The 27213-nt window shown below is 45.8% G+C and overlaps 1 protein-coding gene across 6 annotated transcripts in view; it reads left to right on the top strand.

Annotated features, from left to right (window-relative positions):
* Nucleotides 1-4551: 4551 nt before the first annotated feature.
* Nucleotides 4552-27213, top strand: part of TRIO (trio Rho guanine nucleotide exchange factor) — a 368044-nt gene continuing 345382 nt past the window's right edge. For 4 of the 6 annotated variants that reach the window (XM_032279087.1, XM_032279090.1, XM_032279089.1 and 1 more), the window contains exon 1: nt 4918-5095. In XM_032279087.1, coding sequence (XP_032134978.1) covers nt 4936-5095 — 160 coding nt within the window. In that variant the 5' untranslated portion in view covers nt 4918-4935. Of the gene's footprint in view, nt 5096-6147; nt 6258-27213 lie in introns of those variants that run through there. The other 2 variants (XM_032279085.1, XM_032279088.1) reach the window with 2 other exon arrangements.

Below are 27213 nucleotides of genomic sequence, written 5' to 3'. Positions count from 1 at the left end.
CATCTGCACACACAGGCATATACACACACATGTGCACACACACATACTTCAGATGCTCCCAAATTCCATCCCCTGGTTCTTTATTAGGCACATTCGTCCTAATTCCCTCTTCTACCTGTTACCCGGTCCTCCGCTTGATTTGTATATTCAGAGCGATTCCAGTGACTGGAAAAAACACTGGTGGGAAGAGCCCAAAAGACTCTTGACCAATCCACCCTGATGACCAGCTGGCAATTCTCGAGGCTCCATGCCTACGAATAGGGCAACAGAGGGTCATGAGAGGCTATGAAATTTGAGCTGAATTTTGAAGGTTGTGCAGAATCAACAGCAGCTGTCACAAAACCCTGTTTAGATCCCCCCTCCACATGCTCAGATAGCAGAAGGGAAAAACCTGTGTGTGGCCTCTTTCTCCTACTGTAATCTGGGTAAGCCTGCACATAAGTCCCACACTCAGACAAAAATTTTCTATATCGTGTTCTTGAAACTGACTCTCCCTGAGACAAAACTGGTCAAAATCTGAGTCCCAACCATAGAGAGCTCATTTTGCCCAAATTCACACCATTCCCCAGACATGGCGATTCCCCAGACATGGCGATTCCCCAGACATGGCGATTCCCCAACATCCTTAGCAGTTATTACCACTCAGCCACATTCCCTTTCAGGCCAACTCCCATCCCCAGAGCTTGCCTCCACCCAAGAATCCTCCAACAAGAGTCAATCTTTTCCAGTTGTCACTTCCCAGGCACCACCACTACGGTATTGCCAATCTTTCTGCAGCGGCATTTCATCCACTCTGTCCCTCTCTCCTAAGCAGTTTTGACTTTTTCAAACTCTTGACTTTTCTCCACCATTTTGGCAGCAAAGAGGTGGCTCTGTATTCACAATCTGCACGGTAGGGTTATGGGAGGGATGCAAAGAGAAAAAATAAGTTGGCACTTGGCTTCTGAATTTTAAGAGACACTTTGGAATTCATGGCAGAAGGAATAATTGAGGGGAAAAACATTGTTGAATATTAAAGCTGAGTTTCCTCTGGAACACAAAGTTCATGACAAAAAAACCAGTAGATTTTGAAGAAAGCATGACAAAACTGGAGTGAGGTTTTCTTTCTGGAGAGGACATAAATATTCTTTAATACGGGGGAAAGGAGATGGATAGTGTCAAACCCTGATGAGCCTCTGAGAAAGAGCTTGTACCCAGATAGGCTTGGGGGATGGGAAAGCAGAGATCTTAGTCTTGTTTCTTAAGACTGGTTGGGGAGGGAGCCTTGCTGGTGGTTGGGGTGGGGAAGGAGTGGGCACTCCAGTGAACAGCTGATTATTTTCCTGGGTGGCTGGGAATAGCTCAGGGGTGGCAATGACTGCCAGCTGATCTCCAGAGTTCCCATGGTTGGGAGAGAAGTAACAGTAGAAGGCAAGTCCTGAGCAATTCCTGCAATCCAGGCAGGATGCCAGGGTGGAGGAACTGACGTTGGACATGTCTGTACATCAATGCCAGCATAAATCCATGATGATCAACGACCAGGTACCTCCCTCTTGCCACTTGGAGCGAAAGCCTCTGGGAGCTTGGTTGCAACCTTGGGGAGAAGATAGGGGGAGGGAGGAACATCTAACTCACAAAGAAAATCCCCAGAGATTGAGTTTTCCCTAAACTAAAACTTAAGCTTTCTGCCATAGGGACAGTGTGAGCTAGAGATAGAAATTAACTGAAAGCAAAATCAAATGAATGTTGTCAGCACATGTGAGCTCATGGCCTGTGAAATTTGGACCTACTGCATTATTCTTCAATAACGTTTAAAATAAACTTTTATTATTTATTTATTTGTTTATTTTTGAGATAGAATCTTGCCCTGTCACCAGCTGGAGTGCAGTGGCGTGATCTCGGCTCACTGCAACCTCCGCCTCCCAGGTTCAAGTGATTTTCCTGCCTCAGTCTCCCGAGTAGCTGGGACTATAGGTGCACGCCACCACGCTCAGCTAATTTTTACATTTTTAGTAGAGACAGGGCTTCACCAAGTTGGCCAAGATGGTCTCTATCTCTCGACCTTGTGATCCACCTGCCTTGGCCTCCCAAAGCTGGGATTGCCGGTGTGCACCACCGCGCCCTGCCATAGTCTTTTATTTTAGGATAGACTGACATTTACAAAAAACGTGTAAAGTCAGTACAGGGTTTCCGTATACCCCACACCAAGTTTCTTTCATTATAGGCATCTTTTATTTGTATGATACCTTTCTAATAATTAAAGAAGCAATGTTGGTTTATTCTATTGACTAAAGTCCGTATGTTTTTCAGATTTGTTTGTAGAATGTCCTTCAGCTGGGATTCATCTACTGTTGTTCTTATGATTGAATTGGAACTATGGGTTTTTGAAAGGAAGACCACAGAGGTAAAATGCTGGTCTCATCACATCATATCAAGGGTACATACTATCAACACGCCTTCTTGCTCCTGCTGTTCACCTTGACCACCTGGCTGAGGTAGTGTTTGTCACATTTTTCCACCGTAAAGTTACTGTTTTTCCCCTCCTTTCCATTTTGTATTCTTTGGAAGGAAGTTACTATGTGCAGTTCACAGTTTAAGAGAGGGGAGTTCCAGTCCATTTTGTGGAGGGCACAGTAGCTATAAATTATTTAGAATTGTTCCCAATGTATTTACTTAATCCCACTGATTTACTTAATTTTTAAAATGTGTGTTATATATTACTTAATCTCCCTTATTTGCTTAATCATTTATTCACATCACTATGGACTCATGGATATTTATTTTATACTTTGGTTATAATCACATTCTGCTTTATTTTCTTGCTCGAATCGATTCAGCTTTGGCCACTGGGAGTGCTTTCAATTGGCTCCTGTGTCCCTCTGAGGTACCCCCATCATTGCTGTTGTTGATTAAAAACATGTTTTTTTCCGCTGGGTGCGGTGGCTCATGCCTGTAATCCCAGCACTTTGGGAAGCTGAGGCGGGTAGATCAGAAGGTCAGGATCTCGAGACCATCTTGGCCAACCTGGTGAAACTCTGTCTCTATTAAAAAAAAAAAAAAACAAAAATTAGCCGGGCGTGGTGGTGTGCGCCTGTAGTCCCATCTACTTGGAGGGCTGAGGCAGGAGAATCACTTGAACCCAGGAGGCAGAGGTTGCAGTGAGCTGAGATCGTGCCACTGCACTCCAGCCTGGCCCCGTCTCAAAAAAAAATTTTTTTTTTCATGGAGGAGAGCAAATTCCTTACTCCTTGGCACAAGGTGCTCCAGACGCACCTTGAATATTCCTGTCCAGGTCCTAGAATCAGCCAAGGAGCTCTGGTTCCTTTTATTAGAAAGTGTATTAAAGGCAAGATCAGAGCACTAGGTGTGTTTGTTGCTACAGTGTGTTGTTTCTAGGCCCACTCAATTGACAAAGCAAGGCGATACATGTATGTGTAGCAACCTGTATCTACAAATATCTGCATAGGCTCATTATACATATAGATATATAATATAGATATAGACCTAAACATGAGTCCAAACCGATGTCTCCAACTCTAATCCTGTACCACAAAGATCACTCTAGCCTATTCCTGTCTGTAACTTCCCACTCCAACAGTGAAGATCTGATGGCCAGCATTCACGTTTTAATATTTGTCTATTTCTAGTATATTCGTGTGGTGGTTTCATCACCCAGCTGTTTTTCATCTCTCTTGTTTCTGTCTGTTTCCTCCGGCACTGGATCCTTTAACCTCTGATACCCATTCTTTCACTCTCCTTGTACCCAGGGCATAGGCGTTTTGAACTAAAATATTCGTCCAATGCTGATTTGACAAGGATCTTCTGCAAAGGAACATTTCTTTTGGCCTCCCCAGCTCCCGTCATCTGCCCCATTCATTCCGGCAGAGTAAGGGCGGAGGAGCCGTGAGCCCGAGGTTCGGCAGCCGAAAGTCCCCTGGGAGACAGGGATTTCCCGAGAAGAATCCCATTTTACAGGAGAGCTTTGTACCGTAGGAATACCGTGGCCTCTGGGAGTGGAGCAGATAACCTGTTTTCAGGCCCTCTATGTTCACCCCACAACTGTTAAGAAGCCCCCTCCCCGAACCAGGGCCGGCGCTGCGCCTACGAGGGAGGCACCCACCCCGGCCCGCGTCACCCCGCCCTACGGGCGAGACCACGAAACGCCTCGGCGCTCGGGGGACCGCGCTCTGCTACAGGAGCCAGCGCCCCGCTTGGGGGCGCAATGCCGGGCCTGAAAAAGTCCGCCCCGGCTGGTCACAGCTTCCCTGCTCCTTCCAAACCTTGGCGCTGCCCGGGTGAAGGAGACGGAACCGAGCCTAACGCTCCCGCAGCCTCCGCGCGGGACCCTGCGAACGCCCAGCTGCCGGTCGCAGCCCCGCCCCTCCCAGCAGGCCCCTCCCCTCCCGCCAAGCTCCGCCCACCGCCGAGCCCAAGCTCGGGCCCCTGACGAGCTTTGCCGGAAATTCCCGAAGCCCCTCTTTTTTTTCCCTTCCTCTCCGCTCCCTGCTCTCCCTTTTCCTTTCACCCGGGTTCCCTCGGCCGTGATTTCCCCCTCCCCCTCCTTCCTTCCCCATTGAAATCAAGATGGAGGCTCGCGGCAGCCGCCGGCGCCCGTGATCCCGGAGCTCCCGCCGGCCACGGGCCCCCGCCCTCGCGACTGCGTGCCCGGGCGGCGCGCGCTGCTGCCTGCACTCCGGCCGACGCCGCGGAGGCCGTGGCTCCGCGCCCCCGCCCCGCGGCCGGCTCGCGGGTCCCGGGCGGAGTCCCCGTCTATGTGGGCGCGCTCCTCGGGCCGAGCCGCCGCCGCCGCCCCCCGCTGCCCCCGGGCTCTGCGTCCGCGCGCCGGGCGCGGGCAGCTGGGTGCTCGGTGCCGCCAGGCCCAGCGCGGAGCGGGCGGCGGGCGGCGCTAGGGGCGCGGGGCCCGAGGCGGGCGCGGTCGCGGGCGCCGCCGCAGCCATGAGCGGCAGCAGCGGCGGCGGCGCCGCCGCCCCCGCCGCGTCCTCCGGCCCCGCCGCGGCGGCCAGCGCGGCGGGCTCGGGCTGCGGGGGTGGTGCCGGCGAGGGGTCCGAGGAGGCGGCCAAGGATCTGGCCGACATCGCGGCCTTCTTCCGATCCGGTGAGTGCGACTGCGGCCGACCCGCCCGGCGCCGCTGCCCCAAGGGCTCGACCGATCCGCCGCGGAGCTGCCCAGCTCCGGCCAGCACGCGCTGGTGCCGCCCGCCCGTCCGTCGGTCGGGGCCCGCACGCTCCCGCCCGGGGCCACTGCTCCTCCGCGCCGGGGCTGCGGGACGCACACACGCGTGTCCCGGTGCCCGCGCAGCCCGGCGCGCCGCGGCTCGGCCCGAACGCCACCACCTCGCCTTCCCTGCGCCCGCCCCTCGTTCCAGGGCAGAATCCCCGGGTCTCCCGCTCCCAGCCGTCGCGGCTTCGCGGGTTGGGGCGCCGGCTCTTTGTCTCTTTCGCTGGAGGACCGAGGCGGCGGCTGCAGAGATGGCGTGGGCGGAGGCTCCTACACCGGAGGCCGAGCGGACGAGGCCGGGGCCGCTCCCGGCCAGAATATTGGTCTGTCTCATTTGTGCCTGTCTCTGGCCGATTGGAACCTGGACCCTCCTCGACCCCATTAGCAGCCGGGTTTCTTTGCTCGGCTCTCTGGCCTGTTATCTCCTCGGCCTCGGTCTTCACTTCTGTGAAACGGGGCAGTCACCGCATTCACGGCCCAGGGAGGGGGGACGGTGGCCGAGCTGAAGCTCGGAGGGCCGAAAGGCGAGGTGAGCCATTGTCTCTGGAGGCGGCCCGGGAGGCTCAGCTGGGAACGTGGCCCCGGAGAGGGCCAGCGCGGGGCTAGGGCTCGCTGGGCACTGCGTGGATGGCTTGGCGGTGGAGGCAGCGCCAGGTGGCCCCGAGTCCACCCCGGTGCGGAGGGGGTGGCTGCGGGAGAGGCGCGCGTGGCAATCGGTCTGACCGCGGGAGGGGCGCACGGTGTGCGGCGCAGGGGGCGTGACAGGGTGTCCCCGGTACCCCGGCGGCGGCGCCTCCTCCCGCCCCGGCCCAGATCCCGCGCGAGCCGGGCCCGCGTCCCCGCGTCCCCGCGTCCCGCGTCCCCGCGCCCAGTCCAGTCTGCTCGCGCCTCGGCTGAGGAGCAGCAGGAAGAAGCGGCGGCGACGGCGGCGGTGGGGGTGGTCTCGGGGCCCGCATCCCGGAGCGCAGTCCTCAGCGGGCCGGGCGCGGGGCAGGGAGGATGCAGACTCCGCGTTGGAGAGCCGAGGAGAGCCGTCCAGGTCGGGCCCTGGAGATGCGGGCGGGCGTGTGCAGGGTGCTGGTGGCGACCCTGGGGTGGACAGCCGGGCTGGGGACACCGACCGGCCGGGGGAGCGGCCCTGCGCTGGGGCGCGCGAGGGAGGCCGGCGGCTCACGGTTCTCTGTGGCCTCTGTCACCTCCGCAGATTCGGTGAGATCGGTTTGATAATCTGGGTCACAAGAAGCAATTGCAGCGGGAGGGCGATGGTGAGAGGCAGAAGTTAGCAGTCCTAGTACAGTAGATACCTGGCTTAATACTGTCTTCCCTAGGTTGTCTTGATCTTTGCTAGGCGGGGTTATTTTTTATTCATTTTAGGAGATTGGTTGGGGCTGGGAGTGACACAGCCGACTGTCCAGTGTTAGCTTGGGGTTAATCTACTCCCCCGGGCTCGCTCTCCTTGTGAGGTCCCTGCAGAAAGCAAAGGTTTAGGAAAACATGAACTCCTAATGAAAGCCACTCTCCTTTTTTTTTTGGTGCGACTGTCCGGGTAGAGCAGCCCGATCTTACCTCTTAATAGCAGAATTGGAACGTATTCCCTTCATGCCCTGAAGCTAAAGTCTAGCTTGTCTTCTTTCTCTCTCTCTCTCTACCACCTGTCACAGAATAATAGATTCTGTGCAGAATTCAGCTCCTCTCTGTTAGAAAGGCTTTTCTGCGTTGGAGATGGAATTTTTGGTGCTTGTGAGACCAGGCTTTTTTACATCTCTATTATGCATAGTAGAGAAATCACTTCTGCTGCTGCTAAGTGCCCTCCCTAAAAGATACGGAAGACTTCCTGCCTGTCGGCATGGCTCTGTCCGGGAGTTGTCGGCTCTTGGCTTTTGCCTAGGCCTGTGCTGCCTCCGCTGCCAGGGCTCCTGTTCATGTTCCGTTTGGGTCAGAACCAGGTAATGTTACTCATTGGCTTGTTCCTTTCTTCCTTACAAACTTAACTTTTAGTTGTTTGACTTAGAACCAGGAGCCAGGGCAGAACTTAAGTGGGCATCAGATGCAGCATCCCATTCCGGGGGTAGCCTAGAACGTCTTTTTAAAAGTGAAACCTACTTTGGGCAGCTCTGAGTCCCTGACCTAGATCTTGGCTCTAGCATCTAGGCCAGTGATGCCTAGCAGGGGGCAGAGAGGGGCCATTCTGTTGGATGGGTGGGGGTGGGTTCTGAACAGTCAGGGCAGACCAGGCAAGGAGGCTGAGGTGAATGGAGCAGTCAGATCCATCAGAAATCTCACTTTCTTTTCTAAGACGCAGAAGCATGGCAAAATAGGTTCTCATTGACTGGGGAGGACAGATCAGGGTGTGTTTTTGAGCCTGGCACTAAAAGTGCCAACCTGACTTAGACAGAGGCTTTCCATTGGTTGCCTTTCCTTTCTCAGCCCTGAAACTGCTTGTTTGGCTGCCTGATTTTCTTTCCTTTTAAAAATTCCTTCTCGTTGCCCACATTCGACTTTGTCTTTGTAGGCACAGATTGAAAACTAATACCGGTGGTTGGATGAAATAAAGAGAAGACTTTAATAGAACTTTTAAACAATTAAGGGGAGTTCAGAAATAGAGCGAACAGTCTTGTGAGTTCTCCATTACTGGAAGTGCTCACTTCCACTAGTACTTCCGTCACCTACCAGGGTTTGGAGCTGGGCTCAGGGGACAGTACCCCTTCCCTGAAGAGGGGTTCTGCAGATGATCTTGGCACTGTTTCCCTTTCCCTGTGGACTCTGGTTCTTTCTGAGCCCCCAGTGTCTAATCAGTGTTCTCCACTGTTCTTTAGGTAGTTCAGGGCTCCAGAGCCATCGTGGTCCTTCCGCTCTGCTCAGTGTCCACCCAGGGTTCACCTCACCCAAGGTCTCACTCCCTATGCTGTCATTCCGTTCTGTGCTCAGGACCTTGGCACTCCCTATTCATTTTGATGATCCTGATCACCTATTTATAGACCTGGCATGAAGCAGGCAGGCCAATTAGTCTTCAAGTGGATTGAGTTGTAATAACGTGAGTCAAGTCCTGGTGCTTGTGTGTTAGAGAGCAGCTGAGAGATTTTCTGCAGGTGTTAGTGAATTTCCAAATTCAGTTTCCCCTTTTGCACAGAGCTCAGCACAGTAAAACATTTCAATGCAAAAGCTATATATATATATATATATATATATATATATACACACGCACACACAAACACACACACACACATACACACATATATATATGCACACCACAGAAATGAGCTAGTCTTGTTTTAATTTTATTTTGCAGATGAGGAATCAGACCATGGGAGGTTCATTACTTGCCCCCCTGAGTGGAACTTGGGTAGAGCAAGATTCAGCCGGGAAGCTTGCCCTGGTCTCTGGTGCTCTTTTCTGGGCACCTCTCATAGCCAGGACGCTGCTTACATTAGTTCTCAACCCCACTGGGACCAATCATTTTTATTGCCAATCTATTTTGGGGCTCTGTTCTTGTGGCAATAAATCATTCTTTCAGAGCTCCCTATTTAACCTTGCAAGAGAGAGTGTGTGTGGTGGGGGTGCTTACATAAATGCATTATTTTTAACCTGCCTGGCATGCTTTCGGTTGGCGTTAAATGAATATGTGGAGAATAAAGGTTTGTGGTTATTCTGAAGCATCATGTCCTGTCGTGCTGGGTTCCTTTTGTTATTAAGTCTTATTCTGGACTCTTTCTGCAGCCCCTCTTTTTCCAGGGAGCATGTGAATCAAGCCTGTTACTTAGGGAGAAGCACACATACCTTTATGTGTTTTGATATGACGGTTTCCTTGTGGAGTATCGAGGGAAGTTTTTCTTCATATTTATGCCTTTAACACCACTTAGGTAGTTGGCCCGGGTGTGCTGTGCTGCTTCTGTTGATATTCATTATCCCGGCAGCTTTGGTCATTGTGAGCACCAGTAATAATGATTGTATTACGAAGTAGGTCCTTGTTACCCTCAATATTTAGAAAATGGAAGCTGAAGGAAATGTAATTTGATAGTGCATGTTGGTTTTTCCTTTTTAGGTGGCACAGTCAGTTTTAGAGGAAAGCAAGGAGATTTCTAAAAATCCTGTAAGTGACTTTCGAGAAATCAAAGAAGTGCAGTAAAGGCTTCATTGAAAGAAGCTTTTCATTGAGACCTTATAAACCAACGTATTGATGTGGGATATTGTATTTTTTCCCTTTGCAATTTAACTATTTAAGATTCAAATGAAGATTTAAAGAAGCCATTTTCATCATTTAAATGTTTAATCAAGATTTAAATGAAGTTGGTGATGGTGTTTAAAATGAAGCATGTGGTTTAAATATGTTTCCTAAATGTATGATATAAACAAGTAATTTCAGTGGTCTTTTTTGACCTTTTAAATGTTAGGATAAATTTGGGGTTTATTCCGAATTGCAAGTGAAAAAGATGTGTTTGAAGCTGTCATAATCTAAGTCAGCTGTATTCAGTATTAACTCTGTTTATTTACTTGACTATTGAGAAAAGAAAATTTTATCTCATATCCTTGGCAGAAATCCAGAGAAAAGTCAAATTCTTAATCAATAGCCACACTTTACTGCCTAGAAAACTCACTGATGTTGATAGGGATGAGCTGTGTTTTACTACAGAAAGCAATGATAACACCCGCCCCCCATTCCTCCACAGTTCTATAATGCATTGGTTTTTATTTCCTTAAGTGCATTGTCTTGACAAAATTTTAACAGAGCCACTGGCAGGAAAAATAGTAGTGACTCCCTGGACAGTGAAGACTTGGATTTGCAGGAGAATCCCTGTGTATTCTGGTGGAAGGTGGGTGCTCTGACCTCCTCTTCCCATTTCTTCCAGGTACTCAGCTGAGTAGACTTGGCTAAACTGACAAGGGTGATGGTGTGGTTGGCCTGGTGAATGGAGATGCTGTCTTTTGGATCTTCTCAGCCCCATTTTAATTCGTGGGCTGCAGAATCCAGGCTGGGTCCCCAGTTGGAGCAAAGGGTAAGCAGGTTAGATGTGCAGCCACAGGGTTCTCTTTGCCCTATTCCAGTTCTGCTGATGTGCTGTTCAGTGGGCCACTGGGAGAGGGAATGAACAGGGAGACTACCCAGGGACCCTTGCACTTAGAAATTCTGGTGTCTGTTACTCAGTGGGCACTGTTCTGGGAATTTCTATTGCTGTACCTCTGAACTGAGGGGAAGGGAGCACAGATGAGTGGGCAGAGAGGCCTGTGGGGCCCTGTGTGCCACTGCCTTCCTGCTGTCACACCTGGACCCCTGGTCTCTTCCCATTGTGCCCACAGAACAGGCCTTTGCTCTCACTGCCAGGGTGCCCAGCTCCCTGCCAGCTCATAAATCTCAAAGGGAGATACCTGGCTAGACCCTCCAGTGGGGCCTCCAGCCTTTTGACGTTACTGAGCCTTCTGTGCAGACTGTCTTGTTTTTGGGAAATCTTGTTCGCAGGTTTAATGGTTAGTAAGTGCATATGCATTCATTTTCACTTCGCATTCACTCGTGGAAACACTTAATTTGCTTACTGAATAGTTGCATTGTTACCTTAATTTCCTCTTTTCTGTCCCTTCTCCACATAAGGAAGCCCCTTGAAACCGAAATTACTAACCACCTGCCCTCTGGGAAAGGTTGTATGTGGAGAGAGAGAGCAAGCCAGAATGAGGCTATGAGCATGGGGTGGGGGGCGTTGAGCCTCTGAGGCTTCTCCCTGTGCCACTTGCAATGGGTATCATATTTGATTTGATGGCAGAGGGGCTGTGGAAATGTAAAACCTCATTTTGGTGATGAACATATTTGAGTTTTAGATTACTGGCTGTTGTTTTAATTAGCCACATGTCTACTCTTGTCTGGTGGGGGAGGATTGCAGAGTAGTCTAGAGCTGGTGTTTTGGAAGCATTTTCCTATTTGGGCTTTGTCATAAATTAGTGCATTTTAGCAGTTATACTGACAGAGAAAGCTTTCATGAAAACTTAGTCAACACAAAGACTGGATTCTAGGTCTAGGGTACTTTGGCTTCTTGGTGTCCATGTGGGTCCATCAGGTTAGTTTTCTTAGTCTGTAGCCCTGCTGTGGACAGGGATGACTTGCAGGAGGTTTCTGTTGGGGAGGGGTTTCAGGAAGAAGGTTTGTCCTGGCCACTCTGTGGACCCCTTTCCTGGAAGGAACAGGAGCTGGTCCTGCTCCATTACTGCCTTTCTGTGGAAAAGGCCAAGGGGCCCCTTGCCATGTGTCTGCTGTTGTTAGCATTGAAACTGTGTAGGTGTGAATAGTTCACAAACTATAGTACAGCCATTCCATTAATATTGAGTAAAAGAAGACAGTCTCAAAATGCTGCATGCTGTATGAGTCTTTATATGACACTGGCAAAAAGACAGAACCATAGTGACAGAAAACAGATGGGCGTTGATTGCCAGGAATTGAGGAGTGGGGAAGTGTGGCTACCAGGGGGCAGGAGGCGGGTGAAGGATGGGGAACTGATTTGTATTTGTATCCCGGTTTTGTCAGTTACATGTGTTAAAATTCACAGACCTACACACACACACACACACACACACACACACACACACACACACGAGAGAGAGACAGTTTAACTGTATGTTATTTTAAAATGCGACATTAAAAAAAGACTTAAACTGGGAGAAAATCTATTAAAAATCAAAGAATTGAATGTGTGTAATTAATAAAGGGCTCCTTCAAATCAGTAAGACAAGACAATCAGGAAAGAAAATAGGCAGACATTTCAAAAAATTATGAATGGTCAAAAAATAAATATTCAGCCTCACTAGTAATCAAGGAAATGCAGAGAGAGGCAATGATATCAACAAAAGCCAAAGCTCATATAAGTAATTTTTCCCTGAGCAAACTTATTTTGGGAAGATTTTTATATTGATTTGAAAGATAGTAATACTTGTGTTCATGCTTTGCTGTGTAGACCTAGCTTCTTATAATTGGCAGGGGTAATCTAGTGTAACGTTAAAGATAGATGGGGGGAGATAAAGATTCTTTCCTGGAATTCCGTAATATGTGTTTACTTGGAAATCCATCTGACGTATAAGTCAAATCTGCAGACCTAAAAGACAGTAATCTTTGGCTATGGATAGTTACCTTTTTGCTACTTCAAAATTTCCCACTCCCGTGATTTGTGCTGCTGCCCAGATCAAAGACGACAAGTAGCACGTGCAGGCTGATCCTCAGCGCTTCACAGTTTCTGGGGCTAAAGAAGGAGCAGTTTCGTTTGGAGGGCTTTGTTCCTACATTAGTGTCTATAGGAAGTCATTTGCCATCTGTTCTGGGGCATTTGTGTACATAATTGACAGCTACCTATTTCACAGTATTGACAGTTAATAAATAAATTTATGAAGTGTTAGCCCCAGTTACTTAAGACTCATCATAAAATAAAGCTATGCATGAACTTGAGAAAAACACAATTCAAATTTAAAAACATAATCCTCAAATATTTTTAGATGGGGTTTGTTGGTGTCTGGTTTTTCATGGTGGTTGTTGTGTATGTATGTATGTATGTATGTCTCTTAGAAAGTCGTAAAATACCCCACTTTGGAATTCTGTGGAATAGGTGGTTTCAGTGCAAGAAGGAATGAATATATTGGAGACTAATACTTGAAATCTATTTTCAAAGAACTTATGTTTTCTAGTATGTATGGAGTGACATGTATAAATGACATGAATGCTTTAAGGCAAAATGTTTCAGTTGTAATTTGAAAATGATGCATGTGAGAAGCCGTTAAGATGTTGGTCATAGCAGTGTTTGTGTATAAATTGATTTCCATTGTTTATTCATTTTGCTTTACTTCCTCTTATGTTGGCCCACCCACTTTTCCAAATTCACAATGTTTCCGTTCTTTATTGCTGCTGCCAGTGAGGGACACCACTGATACCTGTGAAAGGGCACTGTTTGGCATTTGCATTCTGAAAGTTTTGATTTTCTTATTTGTGTTTACTTTTTTAGTTCATTCTTGTTCTGCATGACAGATATGCCAGGGCCGGCAGGAATACCATAAAAATTCTGTGGTTTTTTTTTTTTTTTGGATAACTTTATTAGTTTAAGTTTTAAATAAGGACCAAAAACTACAATTCCTCTATTTTTTACTCTGAAGCTACCACACAAATATTGAAAAAAATGCTTTGACCATAATTATGTTCACCTAACTAGCTTCACACAATAAAATCTCTAAAGTTTAAATTGCCTAATATTTTGTCATCCAAATAACTAGAATAAATCCATCATCAGTCTAATAGTAAACAGATTTCTCATTTGTAGGTAGCTTTTAAAAAGATTAAAATTCATTACGAGAAATTCTTCCCAGCCTTCATTGCCCTTTTCAGTACCAGAGCGATGAAAGCTGGCATGCAAGGGAGTGTTACTAGCTCAAAAAAAAAACAAAAACAAAAACGAAAAACAAGCAAACCCAGATGGCACAGGGGCAGGATGTATTTCACACATTTTAGAGTCACTTCACTTCCATCTAAATTTTGTTGCACATACCCTAATAGGTCTTGGATCCAGAAGCCTGGAGAATGGGTGCTAATTTAATGGTTTCAGGCTGTACCTTTTACTCATGTGCCAGTTCAGATCAGTGCATCCTGATGGGTTGCCCGTAGGAGAGCAGCTCTTCATGGGAGGGGCTTTGCTGTAGAGTTACTGAGTGTCAGAATTTTGTTACTTGGTTGGTGTACATATTACTTTTCCAATACTTAATTGCAGAATTTGCAGGATTCATTGTTAGGTCTTTCTCTCATACCTCATGGCATTATTCATTAGGTCCAGCCTCAACTCCTCTGAGGGCTGAATTCTCAGTAAGTTTCAGCCTGTTTGTGAGATGGGACCTGTCCTCTGAACCAAAGAGCTGGAGGCCTTTGAAAATCCATGCAAGACTGAGGTGCAATCACATAGAGTTTCTGTGATAATGGAAACAGATAACAGAGTGGACATGGAGCCTTTGCAAAGTAAGATGGCAGTCTTGCAACAGCCTGCCCCTGGCCATGCTTGCCATGTCCTTGCTATCTTCTAAATCTTTAACAGCAGCTGCCAGGACCCCTGTCACCAGGAGTGAGATAACACCTTTGGAATTATGCTCCAGAGGAAAGTAAAATAAGTGCATCTGCAGAGTAGTAGCCTGCTTGCAATGTCATAGGATGAGATTTAAAATACTGTGTTTATTTCCTTTTCTCCCAGAGCTTTTAGTGCCATCTTGTCCTTTAAGAAAACCTGGTAAAATCTCCCTCTTCACTGTTACCTCTCTGTTGCCACCACTGGTTAGCATCTGAGTGCCTGTACTTTCCAGGCATTGTGCAGAGTGTTTGATATACTTTGCCTTGTGTAAATGCAGCTCCCACTCCTCCAGCAAGTGGATGCCATTCCCGGGTTGTGGATAAGGATGTCTGCTTCTGGTAGGGCAAGTGACCTGCCTGCTCCATTTGACTCTGCTTCTGAGGGCCTGAGTTGGAATTTAAGCCCAAGGCTGCCAGATCACAAAGCCCCTTGCATGCCCCTTCCCTCTCCAGTGGAGGGAGAGAGTAGACATGACCCCTACTCTATACAGCACCCCACAGCCTCCTGGATTTTCATTTTGAAATCCTTAAAATTGAATTTGTATATACTTGTGTGTCGAGGATCAAAGCTATAATTTACAAGTCTCACACCAAATAAAAGTTGAGTGAAAGATTCCAGGCTATAGCAAGTATTTTTGTCATGTTGGTTTGGGCCCTGTAATTTGGTTTCTGTGCCTTTCCTCTTCTCACCTAATTAAAACTGATGTTACCTTTTACGTCAATAACCCTAGCAGTCCCAGCTTTCCAGTGGAGGCATGTGGGCTCTGTTGAGTTTTACAGGCTCCCCGGGCTCACGGTCTGGGGAGAAATCCTGGTAGAAATGTTGGCCCTCTGTTTTCTTGGTTGTCTGGACTTGGACTTAAGTGTTGGATAGGAAATCTCTGTGGCCGTTAATGTGGGGGAGGGGAGTATGGGAAGGGCAGGGAGATGCTGGCCAGGGAGGGAGGTTTCTCAGCCCTTGCTGTGTGTGACACATTAGAACACTACCAGGGCTTCCTTTCTAACTTAGGAAAGGAACGGCCGGGGAGTGGGGAGGGGCAGGAGGGAGGCCACTGAGCTGCTTTTTTGGGGACGGTTTTATGAAGTGGGTGTGGTAACTCCCGGTTTTGCTATATATAGCTGTTTTGTTGCAGCCACTCATTTTTTTTGCTGTTATTCATCAAAATGTGCACGTAGATGATATTTAGTTGGGGGAAGCAGGGTCATTTCCTTCCCACTGTCTTAGGCACGTGTTCTAGACCATTCTGTTTGTGGGTTGCGTTCTTGGCAGCCACACCTCATGTGATCCCCTCACAGTTGATGGCATGATTTTGTGGGATGCTTGCTCAGGTTTATGCCCACATAAAACTTCTAAGCTGTTGTTTTCCTGCATCACTTCCACACTGGGAATATGGTCTGCGTTTCTCCATAGCTCTGCGTTTACTTTGGAGTTTGAATATTTCACTCAGGATGATTGAAGTGCTGGTCTCTTGAATGCAGACATAGTATAATCAGAAGGTATATTGTGCTCTAAACATTTACAAGTTTCACTTCCTCCTAGTTTGCCCTAGGAGTTTCTAAAACTTTCAAGGTTTTATGTTTTTTGGTAATTCTTACCTTTTGAGAATTTCTAGAATTAAAAGGATTGGTCTTTAGGATTGCTTTGACCTGATACTGTAGTATATCTTTTATTTTAAACTAATAAAGATGATACAAAGCTCAGATCTGACTTAACTTGGTTGTATTGTGCTTTTGCTGTGTAGTTTTCGGTCTTTTAATTGGTCCATGTCTTAAGTGTGGATTACATCTGAAGTTATTTCAGAGGGGCTAAACTGCTTTGAGAAGGCAGAGCTCATGCTCAGAGAAGCAAGAACAGCCTCAGATCCCCAGTTGTAAGTATTTCACCACTTTTGCTTTGTCTTCCTCTGTCTCTCTTTCTGAATATAGGTAATTTACATGTTATCTCATTTCTGAACCATTTGAGAGTTCCTTAACTCTAAATAATTCAGTGTGTATTTTCTAAGAGTAAGGACAGGGTCTTACATAATCATAATCAGGATATTAATTTTGATACAATATCTTGATCTAAATCACTAACTTTAATGCTTTTTTTTTTCCCCATTTATTTGTTTTATTGCATTTTAGGTTCTGGGGTACATGTGAAGAACATGCAAAATTGTTGCATAGGTGCACACGTGGCAGTGTGATTTGCTGCCTTCCTCACTTTAATGCCTTTTTATCAGTTGTCTTATTATGGTCCTTTTTGGCAGTTAAAAAAAAATTGTGGTCCAGGATCTTATTCAGGACTATGCTGCATTCAGTTTGTCGTGTCTCTTTCGATTCCTTTAATTTGGAACATCTCCTCAGGCTGTCTCCCATGTTACCCTGATAGTTTTGAAGATTACAGGGTGGCGATTTTAAAGACCACCCCTCAGTTTGGGTTGCATGATTCTTATGACTAGATTCAGGCTGTGCATTTTTGGCCGAAGGGCTGGATCCTTTTGCGAGCATCATGTCTGGGAACATGTGATAACACTGTCCCACTGTGTTGATGTGCACTTTGATCACTTGGTTCAGGTGATGACTAGCAGGTCTCTCCACCCTATTTGTCCCTTTGTCATTAGTTAGCATTTTGTGGGGATATAATTTGAGGCTGTGTAAAATCCTCTCTTCCTCTCCCTCCTTTGATTTGCTAGTTGTAGCATCCATTGATGGTTTTTATCTGAACCAGTTATTAATATGATGGTTGCAAAATGTTGTTTTTTTTTTTCTAACTTTGTAATTCCTTCGTATTTAGTTGACTTTATACTATAAGGAAGAGATTTCCTTCTGTTCCACTTATTTATATAAGTGTGGCCTCAGGGATTCCTATTTTATGCAATGAGCTATAATCCGTTGCTGTCACTTAGTTTGATGCTCTAATTGTCTAAGATTTGGCTAGTGGGAGCCCCTTCAGCCCGGCCCTTTTATCTCTTGTGACCTGTCTCCATCATTTCTTGGGAGTACTTTCTTACTTTCTGGCGCAATAAACTGTTGCAAGTGCATCCTGTACTTCTCTTGCCCCAGTGCTGGGATCAGCCATTTCTGCAAGGACCCCTTGGAGAAGTGGTTCATTTTAGTAGAGAATGGTATTTAGAAACACGATCTAGGCACTAAGCATGCTCCTTGCTACAGAGTTATCATTGCTTTTAGGACTGCTCAGTAGACAGAGCTAAGAAGTGTATGCTTGTATGTGGCATACGCATAGACATTGATTACACATATGCACATGTGATTGAGATCTCTTTATGTACCTATCTGTCAGTAATAAAAACCATGTGTTTATACTCAGTGTCTCCAATTCCAGTACAGTACCACAGGGTGTGTTTTAGTCTTTCTTCTTCTGTATTTGTGATTCCCTTCTCTGACAGTGAAAAACTTGGTTCCTTTAATCCTCCATATCTTTACTTACTCAGTCCTACAATATGCAGTAAATAATTTCAGAATGCTAACCCATACCATGGTGATAAATGAACCTCCAGCCCCAAGTTTAAACTGTTCAAATCAGCAGTTAGTGGTCAGCTTCTGTTCAGCTCAGTGCCTTGTCAGTTAGTCATCCAAACAAAACAGATGAAGTAATGCTCTGCAGTTCCCCTGGGGCATGTCTAAGAAAAGAGCTGCCAGACTCCATCAACAGCTTACTTTCTGGTGATGTCGAAGCACAAAATGGAAAAATCAGGAGTCGCCAGAAAAGAAAGGGAGATTAATTTCTAATAGGTACAGTTTATAAAAGGGACACCTGTTGTGGGAAAGACAGTTTGTCATCTTCATCTGAACATACAAATTGCCAAAGAAAAGAAATAAAAAGGAAAAATGTTGAGCCAGTGAGAATGGGTGTATAGAGGAGGAGGGGTCGGGCGGACCTTTCTCAGGGATCCAGTGCTTTATACAAGTAGGGGAAGAAGCTGAGTTCATGGATTGGAATAAGCTGTGAGTCATGACTTGAGAGACCGTTGCTTACTGCCCTTCATTGACTAGATATTTCTTCCCAGAAACCACCTGCAATAAATTCAAAGCAGCTATGTTTCTGCTTCAGTGCAGGATTTCTGGGAACTGACTTTATGTGCACTCGTCCCAGAAATCATGGAACGGTGGGTGATATCTTAGGATTTTATTTGCTGTTCTTTTTCTTTTTCCTTTTCTTTTTCCCTTTCCCTTCCTTTCCTTTCCTTTTTCCTTTTTCCTTTTTCCTTTCCTCTCCTCTCCTCTTCTTCCCTCCCTCCCTCTCTTCCTCTTTTCTTTTTGAAACAGGGTCCTCTTTTGCCCAGGCTGGAGTACAGTGGTGTGATCTTGGCTTGCTGCAGCCTCTACTTCTGGGCTCAAGTGATCCTGTCTCCACCTCCTGAGTAGCTGGGACTTCGAGCACGTGCCACCACGCCCAGCTAGTTTTTGTAACTTTTTTTGTAGCGATGAGGTTTCACCATGTTGCCCAGCCTGGTTGGTCTTGAACTCCTGGGCTCAAGCGATCCACCTGCCTCAGTCTCCCAAAGGGCTGGGATTATACATGTGAGCTGCTTCACCCAGCCTGTTCTGTGTTTTCTACGTTAAATGATGACATAGATATTAGGTCCCTGACTTGGGGAGACAGTCCGTTTCATGTATTGTGTTCTGTGCTGCCGATAAACATCCTCATGCTTGTTAGATTGTGTTCTGGAAAATTTGGCCTCTGTATTTCTAGAAACCCTTCCTGTGATTACACATTTTAGCAAGAAAAATAATCATAATTTTCTTATTAATATTTTAATGGAGAAAGGCTTTTGATATTAGGAAATCTGGGAGTAAAAAGTCATGACTGGGGTAGTGAGAATGACTGCTAATAGGTCAAACATTCTGGGGAAAGTTTTTGGGTGTAATGGATATGTTTTGGAATTAGATAGTGATGAGACTGGGTACGGTGATTTCCACCCATAATCCCAGCACTTTGGGAGGCCAAAGTGGGAGGATTAAAGTGCCTGAAGTGAAAGTACTTGAGCCCAGCGGATTGAGACCAGCCTGGGCAACATAGTGAGATTCAGTATCTACCAAAAATTTAAAAATTAGCTGGGTGTGGTGGTGTGCACCTGTAGTCCCAGCTGTTTAAGAGGCTGAGGTGCAAAGATTGCTTGAGCTGAGGAGTTTGAGGCTGCAGTGAGTCATGATTGTGCTGCTGCATTATAACGTGGGCAACAGAGCAATGACACCCTGTCTTTAAAAAAAAATAAAAAATAGAAAAAATCATGGCTAAATTTGTGATACATTTTAGATTTTGAAATAGCTTCAGTTATTGAGTGTTTCCTATATGTAAGCCACTTTTCATACCCCCATGAGGTAGGCAGTGATAATCAACATTATACCTGAGGAAATGGAAATCAGAGAGGTTTTTTAGCTTTCCTCTGATCAGGTGGCTGTTAGGACGAGGTTACCATGTGCACAGTGGTTCTGCGGGAGGCTGAGCCCGCCTGAGCTGGTGTCTCCTACTGTGACATGCACCTCATACTGAGGGATTTGACTCCATTTTTTCCTGCTCCCACGCTCCCTTTTTTTGGTGTTAGAAAACAAAATGAAATCACCGCTGTTTGAAGGAGGGGATTGTGGATAAGATTTGACCAGTTTTCAGTTGTGATTTGATAACATATTTGGAAATTTTGTAGAAAGCCCTGGGTTAACTTTTCAGGAAGTCTCAGTTGAAAAAAAGGAGAGGGACTTTGCTTCGCTGTATATTGTGTCAGCCCTGGTGGTGTCTTTTGAGATAGTGAAGAGCGTTGCTGAAAAAGTGGAAACTGACGATACTTTAGTTTTTATTGTTTTGTAAACATTCTGGGAAAGTTGAAGGGAGAGGCAACTTTCTGCTGTGCTTCTACTGAAAATGATCTTAACATTAAAAGTTGGTGTTAATGTTTTTCAGCTAATGTGAGCTTTATATTCTTGAATATTGGAGTCACCTCTGCTCACCAGCATATAGACCGACACATAGAGTACGCTGTTAGACTCTAAAACAGAAACGGCATTAATTTGCATAAAATCACATATGCTCTGTTGCAATAATTTTCATTGTGCCTGTTTTAGAATTGAGTTGAGACTTCATACAGAGTATTCCAGCTCAATTAAAAAAGAGACATCGCAGAAAGACGAATTTGTGTGGCTTTGAAATTTATTTTGGGTACAGTCCCTGAAAGAGATGAGCCACTAAGGACTTTTGTTCTTGGTAGTGTTTTGAAACCTTCTCCCTGATTATATACATTAAGAACACGTAGAGCAGGTTGGGGTTGGTCTGCTCTGTAGAATGCCTGCAAAGGGACCAGAGTCTGTCGGAACAAGAGCCTCTTAGTGCAGTGCCTCCTGCCAGGTGGTGACCTTTTCATGATGTTTGGCCTGTCATCTTTGTTTCCCAGTTTCAAATGCATGGTTCAGAATTATTTAGTGCTTGAAATGGTTTTCATCTTCAAGGGACTTTATGGACATTATTTAATAGACATGACACTGCATAATGAATGAGCTGTTTATCCCTTGAGCAACATTAACGTGCCAGGTGCCATACAGCTGGAGAAGGCAAAAATAATATTCTGTCCAGTGGGAGTTTATAGTCTAAAGAGGCAAAATGATTAGGCAGTTTCTCTTCTTTTGGCCTCTTTTAAAAATGTGCTGGGGAATAATGTAGAAATTAAAATTATAAAAGATGATCAACTAGCTCAAGTCTACCTAATTGAAATTGCCCTCAAGGTGAAAATGAAATTTGATATGCTCTTAAAAAGACATCATGTATTAGCTCCCATTTATCACACATTTACTGGTACACAGTGTATTTTTCTTGCATTACAGGTGAGGAATTTGGTGAAGACTAGCGCAGCATTATTCTCAGATCTCTTTCCCTATTCGTCCCTTTCTGCCACTGAAACTCCTCTTTTTGTTTGCTTGGTCTAGGATGGTGCTTTGTAACCAAGGCCACAGGTAAGACCCAAACACACATTGTTCATTCATTTATTCAGAGATGGAGTCTCGTTCTGTCGCCCAGGCTGGAGTGCAGCAGCGTGATCTTGGCTCACTATATCTTCTGCCTCCTGGGTTCAAGTGATTCTCCCGCCTTAGCCTCCTGTGTAACCAGGATTACAGGCATGCACCGCCACACCTGGCTAATTTTTGTATTTTTGTAGAGATGGGGTTTCACCATTTTGGCCAGGCTGGTCTTGAACTCCTGACCTCCAGTGACCTGCTTGCCTCGCCCTCCCAAAGTGCTGAGATTATAGGCGTGAGCCACTGCGCCTGGCCCAAACACACATTTCTTAGTTGCACATCAGCCTGTCATTTGTAGCTGGGCAGACCTCCTGGGAAACTGGGACTTCTTGCCCCTGTTGGCCTGTGCATCCCCCGTCATACACCCAGCCTTGTGTACCTGTACCTATTTGTGTTTGCTGTTCCCTTCTCTTCCTGGTTTCCTCAGGCATTCTTTCCTTTGGAAAACTGCACTTGACCATCCTGTCCCAGCCTCTTGAGGCCCATTGGTGTTGGCATGGCACCTTGTGAGAACTGGATTCTGTACTGGGTCCTTTGGGTTGTAATTGTTCCTTCACTTATGAGGGTGAGTTGCTGGGACCTCTGACCCCAGCGCTGGCCCAGTGCAGGTCCCAAGTAGAAGTGCAGCAAATATTTGTTGTGATTTATGCCTGTGGTTCCTTAACTCAGACTGTATCAGAATTACCTGGAAAGTTTTCTTTAAAAATGCAGAATTCCTAGAGATTCTGATTTAGTAGTTCTAGATTAGGCGCCTAGAATATGTATTTTGAAAAAACTCTACTTGTAATTTGTTTGGTTTGAGACAGTGTCTCGCTCTGTCACCCAGGTTGGAGTTCAGTGTCATGATCATGGCTCACTGCAGCCTTCACCTTCTGGACTGAGGTGATCCTCCTACGTCAGCTTCCTGAGTAGCTGGGACTACAGGTACATACCACTATGCCTGGCTGGTTTTTTTGTAAAGATGGGGTTTTGCCACATGAGCCAGTCTGGTCTCAAACTTCTGGACTCAAGCCATCCACCCGTCTTGGCCTCCTGAAGTGCTGGGATTACAGGTGTGAACCACCATGCCTGGCCTCTACTGGTAATTTAGATGCATAGCTAGGTTTAGGAAACACAAAGTTATGCCAAGGCACATGTGTAAGTTGTGGGTTATGGAATCATGACCAGTTTGGAGTAAGGTGTAAGTGTAGTTTACAGTCATTCCATTCATTATCTGGAGAGAATGGAGAAAATGAATGCAGTCCTTTTATGATGAGGACGTGCTCTGTGAAGGAGAAGATCCTGGCTCCTGGAGGAGCTTCCTGCTCTGTGAACAGACTGAAGGCACAATTGGCCCTTCAAACTCTGACTTGAAGTCACCGTGTTGCCATAGAGATGTTGTGTAGTGCTGAAGGAGGTTAGAGAAATCATGTCGTAAATTATCAGAACAGATGGCTTGTAGTTTAACACTCACCTAGCCCAAATTCTTTGTACTGACACTTGAGAACATTGAAAATACCAGTTTTTACTTTGTTCTTTTACCTATACAATGGCAGAGGGATTGAGTAAGATCTAAAATGGGTATTATATAGGCCACACCCAATGTAATATGTGAAAGCATTTTAGGAGTGGCCTCCTTAACTTTGCTTGTGTAATTTGTTACTTTTTTCCACCAGTTCCCTGATAGATAGAATAATAAGCCTGCCTTCCTTATTTCGATAGCACTCGTCAGGGATAATTTTTATCTCCTGGCTTGATAATAATCATATAATATTCCTTTGCAAGTGCAGCTCTGTTTGCAGAGGAATATTATATGATTATGCAGATTCAGGTAACATAGTCACTTCCAAGGTGTTTTTACATGTCATCAACTAATAAAGGGTATTTTCTTCTTTTTTTTTTTCCAAGACAGAGTCTCGCTTTGTCACTCAGCCTGGAATGCAGTGGCACAACCTTGGCTCACTGCAGCCTTCACCTCCCAGATTCAAGCAATTCTGCTGCCTTGCCTTCCAAGTAGCTGGGAGTACACGTGTGCACCACCACACCTGGCTAATTTTTGTTTTTTGTTTTTTTACTTTTAAGTTCTGGTATACATGTGCAAATATGCAGGTTTGTTACATAGGTATATACGTGCCATGGTGGTTTGCGGCACCTGTCAACCCATCATCTAGTTTTTAAGCCCCACATGCATTAGGTATTTGTCCTAATGCTCAGTCTCCTCTTCCCCCGATCCCCAGACAGGCCCTAGTGCACGGTGTTCCCCTTCCTGTGTCTGTGTGTTCTCAGTGTTCAACTCCCACTTATGAGTGAGAACATGTGGTGTTTGGTTTTCTGTTCCTGTGTTAATTTGTTGAGAATGATAGCTTCCAGCTTCATCCATATTCCTGAAAGGACATGAACTCATGTTCTTTTTTATGGCTGCATAGTATTTCTTGGTGTAATTTTTGTATTTTTAGTAGAGACTGGGTTTTGCCATGTTGGCCAGGCTGGTCTTGAACTCCTGACCTCAGGTGATCCACCTGCCTTGGCCCCTCAAAGTGCTGGGATTACAGGTGTGAGCCACCAAGCCTGGCCAACTAAAGGGTATTTTCTAAAAGGAGACCTCTTTGAAATTTTTTCTGTCTCTCTATTCTAGCCTGGGACTGATGCACAAGTCTTAAGGGATTGTATCCTTCATTAAGGACCACCACTGTCTCTTGCAGGGAGCTGCATCCTGATTGGGATTCTGGCACATACACACATATACATTGTTGTAGATGACCAGAGTAGATATGTACCTAAAACACTTCAAATTAACAAAATCATTATCCTGTTAGTGTAATTTAAAAAATCTAATAAAATTTACCTTATTTTTAAAGTACTTGTAGTTAGACACAACTATTTCAGATGGTTTTATTCTCACATGCTTAAAGTATTCAGGAATTGTAAATAGGTTCTCCCTACATACGTTTTCATGAGCCTCATTTCTCATGTGTCATTACAGTAGGAAATTAATAAGTACGTTTTCCAATCTCCACATAATTCTTGAGTTTCTCATTTGTGAATGTGTGTTTTCACTGAATCCAGACATTCATAGTAGTGAGCACTTTCTTTGACCCCTTTTTTTACTAGCCTGTACTACTTATATTGATGGGGCTGTCTGATGACACTCAGCAGTGGAACAGAGAGGTCAGCCGTGAGCCTGACCCTATTAGATGCAGCAATTTTTACCCCAGGATGACTCATTCATGTGACTTAAATTCCTTGACACTTCTGTGTCAATGCTAGAAAAGTTTTTATAAAAGTGCTAGGTAATTATATCAGAAAGCATCTGAAAAACAGCGTTATCAGAAGGACTTACAGCCATTACAGGAGTGAGGGAAATAGTGTGGAAATAAGCTTATAATTTCCTCGATGAACATGTCATACCGTAAGACAAGGTTGGCTCAACCTCCTGTTAAGCGTCCTGCAGCAGAATAGGCTAGCTCCAGCTTAAATAAATTGAAATCAGATTGCCTGGATATTGAATTGTATGACTTTAGGAGAGGCTGTCTGGTTCGGTAAAGACACATATCAGGGTAAGGAGGTGAGACTGATGGTAGTATTTGTTCAAGAATCCAGTTTTCATTGAGGGCAGAAAGGCTGTGTTGTGCCAAGCCCAGGATCTTGTTTTCCTCAGATTGCTTCGAGCAGATTTAAACAATGGCCTCTTTACCTTCTGGATTTAAAGAGTAAGTAGTTCTCCATGATCTTATTTCTCGTTATTATGGAAGTCTAAACTTTTACCTGTGGTCAAAATTTTGTTCCTTTCAACTAACCCACTGTTGTTGTTGTGATTGTCTTTTCCTTCTAGTAGTGCTGTGTTAGTTATTCCTGCAGGAGGAATTTCATCATTGGAATATCTGCATATCTAAGTCCAATTCAGCTTTTTACATATAGGCCCCATGCCCTGAAGTGTTAACTGTCATTTTGCCTATTCAGTTACTTTACAAACAGTAATGGCATGTAAGGCCCCTGAGAACCCTGGGTCTGCAGCAGGCACAGGCCACAGGCAGAACAGATGGCCCTTGCCAGGTGGTCCTTGGATGCACAGTGGCTGTGGAGCTGCTGTCTCTCAACAAAAGAAGAGCGCACTCGGGGAAATCAGATGGATCAAAGTCGTCCCCCTACCCATGTTGCCCCTTTAATCTTTCCAGTAGCGCTACTTTTATTTTATTTCAATTTTTATTTTAGATACAGGGGTTACATAAGCAGATTTGTTGTGTGGGAATATTGCTTGATGCTGAGGTTTGGAGTATAGATCCGGTCACCCAGGTAGTGAGCATAGTACCTGATGCTTAGCTTTTTTTTTTTTTTTTGAAGATGGAGTTTCGCTCTCGTTACCCAGGCTGGAGTGCAATGATGTGATCTTGGCTCACCACAGCCTCCGCCTCCTGGGCTCAGGTAATTTTCCTGCCTCAGCCTCCTGAGTATCTGGGATTACAGGCACGCACCACCATGCCCAGCTGATTTTTTGTATTTTCAGTAGAGACGGGGTTTCACCATATTGACCAGGATGGTCTCGATCTCTTGACCTTGTGATCCACCCGCCTCGGCCTCCCAAAGTGCTGGGATTACAGGCGTGAGCCACCGTGCCCGGCCCGATGCTTAGCTTTTAAACTCACGCCCCACCCTCTAGTAGTCCATAATGTCTAGCGTTCCCACATTTATGTCCATGCATACTCAGTGTTAGCTCCCACTTACAAGTGGGAACATGCAGTATTATTAAGATTATGGCCTCCCGTTCCATCCATGTTCCTGCAAAAGACATTTCATTCTTCTTTTTTTAATCGCTGCATAGTATATCGTGTGTATATGTTCCACATTTTCTTTATCCAGTCCACTGTTGGTGGTGGGTTGATTTCATGTCTTTGCTATTGTGAATAGTGTAGATGTACTTTTATGTTATTCTTCCTGTTGACCGTCTTTCTTTCTGAGGCTCTGTGTCTCTGTGGACCCTTCAGAGGGACTTCCCTTTATTTAGGAGAGTGACTCATCCAGAGGTCAGTCTCAGCTTGGGAAGGGATGCAGTCCTTCACAGTCAGAGCTGCATCTGCCCAGAAGTAAGCTTTTCACAAAGGCCCCTGGACCCTATAAATAAGCCGTTGCAGGTGCCTTCCTGCACAACAGTGTTAACTCCTACCCGTGGTGTGATTTTTAGCCTTGTATGTCTGGATTTGCCAGCCTCCAGAGGTAGGAATGCCAGCAAGCCTGGGAGGGTTGGTGGCTGCTAAGGCCACATGGACTGCACCCAGACATGCTGAGTGAATGAATGCCTTTCTTCTGAAAATGGACTCCTTATCATTCTGTTTTAACCCCTCTTTTTCTCATTGCTTCCTTTCTCCTGCATTTCTCTTGCCTCTTATTCTTCTGTAACCACTTAAGAGTGACAGTGCCACTCACGGCCATTGCCCATTACTAACCTGCGCTGGAGGCAGTCAGAGATGAGTCTGATTTTTGGGGCAGGAATTTAGGGGGATGCTCCCAGTGGAGAGTCTACTGGATTCTGCATTAGCACCTCACTACAGACTTCAGCTGGAGGTAGGCTGTGCCCTTGGAGGCACCCCGTTCTTTTTCTGCCCCAAGGCCCTGAGTTTGAGCCTGTCGTCTTCTGCATATCCCTTCCTGTCTCTTGGGGGTCCCTTCGCTTGGTGGGGTCTCTTGACACTCTTTCTGCTTGATCCCACTCCCCTTTAAGCACAGATTTATCTAATTTAAAATTGGCATTTTATGATGATCTTAATAAACTTGGCTTAGCAGATAAGTGGGGCACTTCTTAATTTGGGGGTACTTTAATGCCTTTTTCTAAACTGTGGTATATTTTTCCTTAAAAATTTATTTGGCTCAGTTGCCCCAACATCATGTGATTTCTTCTTGATGTTTTCTTTTCCCAGCTTCAGTTCATGTTGAGGCTAAC

The sequence above is a fragment of the Sapajus apella genome, unplaced genomic scaffold (genome assembly GCF_009761245.1).
Source record: "Sapajus apella isolate SASKATOON/1434 unplaced genomic scaffold, GSC_monkey_1.0 scaffold11, whole genome shotgun sequence".
NCBI lineage: Eukaryota > Metazoa > Chordata > Mammalia > Primates > Cebidae > Sapajus > Sapajus apella.
The sequence above is the reverse complement of the archived record's forward strand: the minus strand, read 5'-3'. Positions and strand labels throughout refer to the sequence as shown.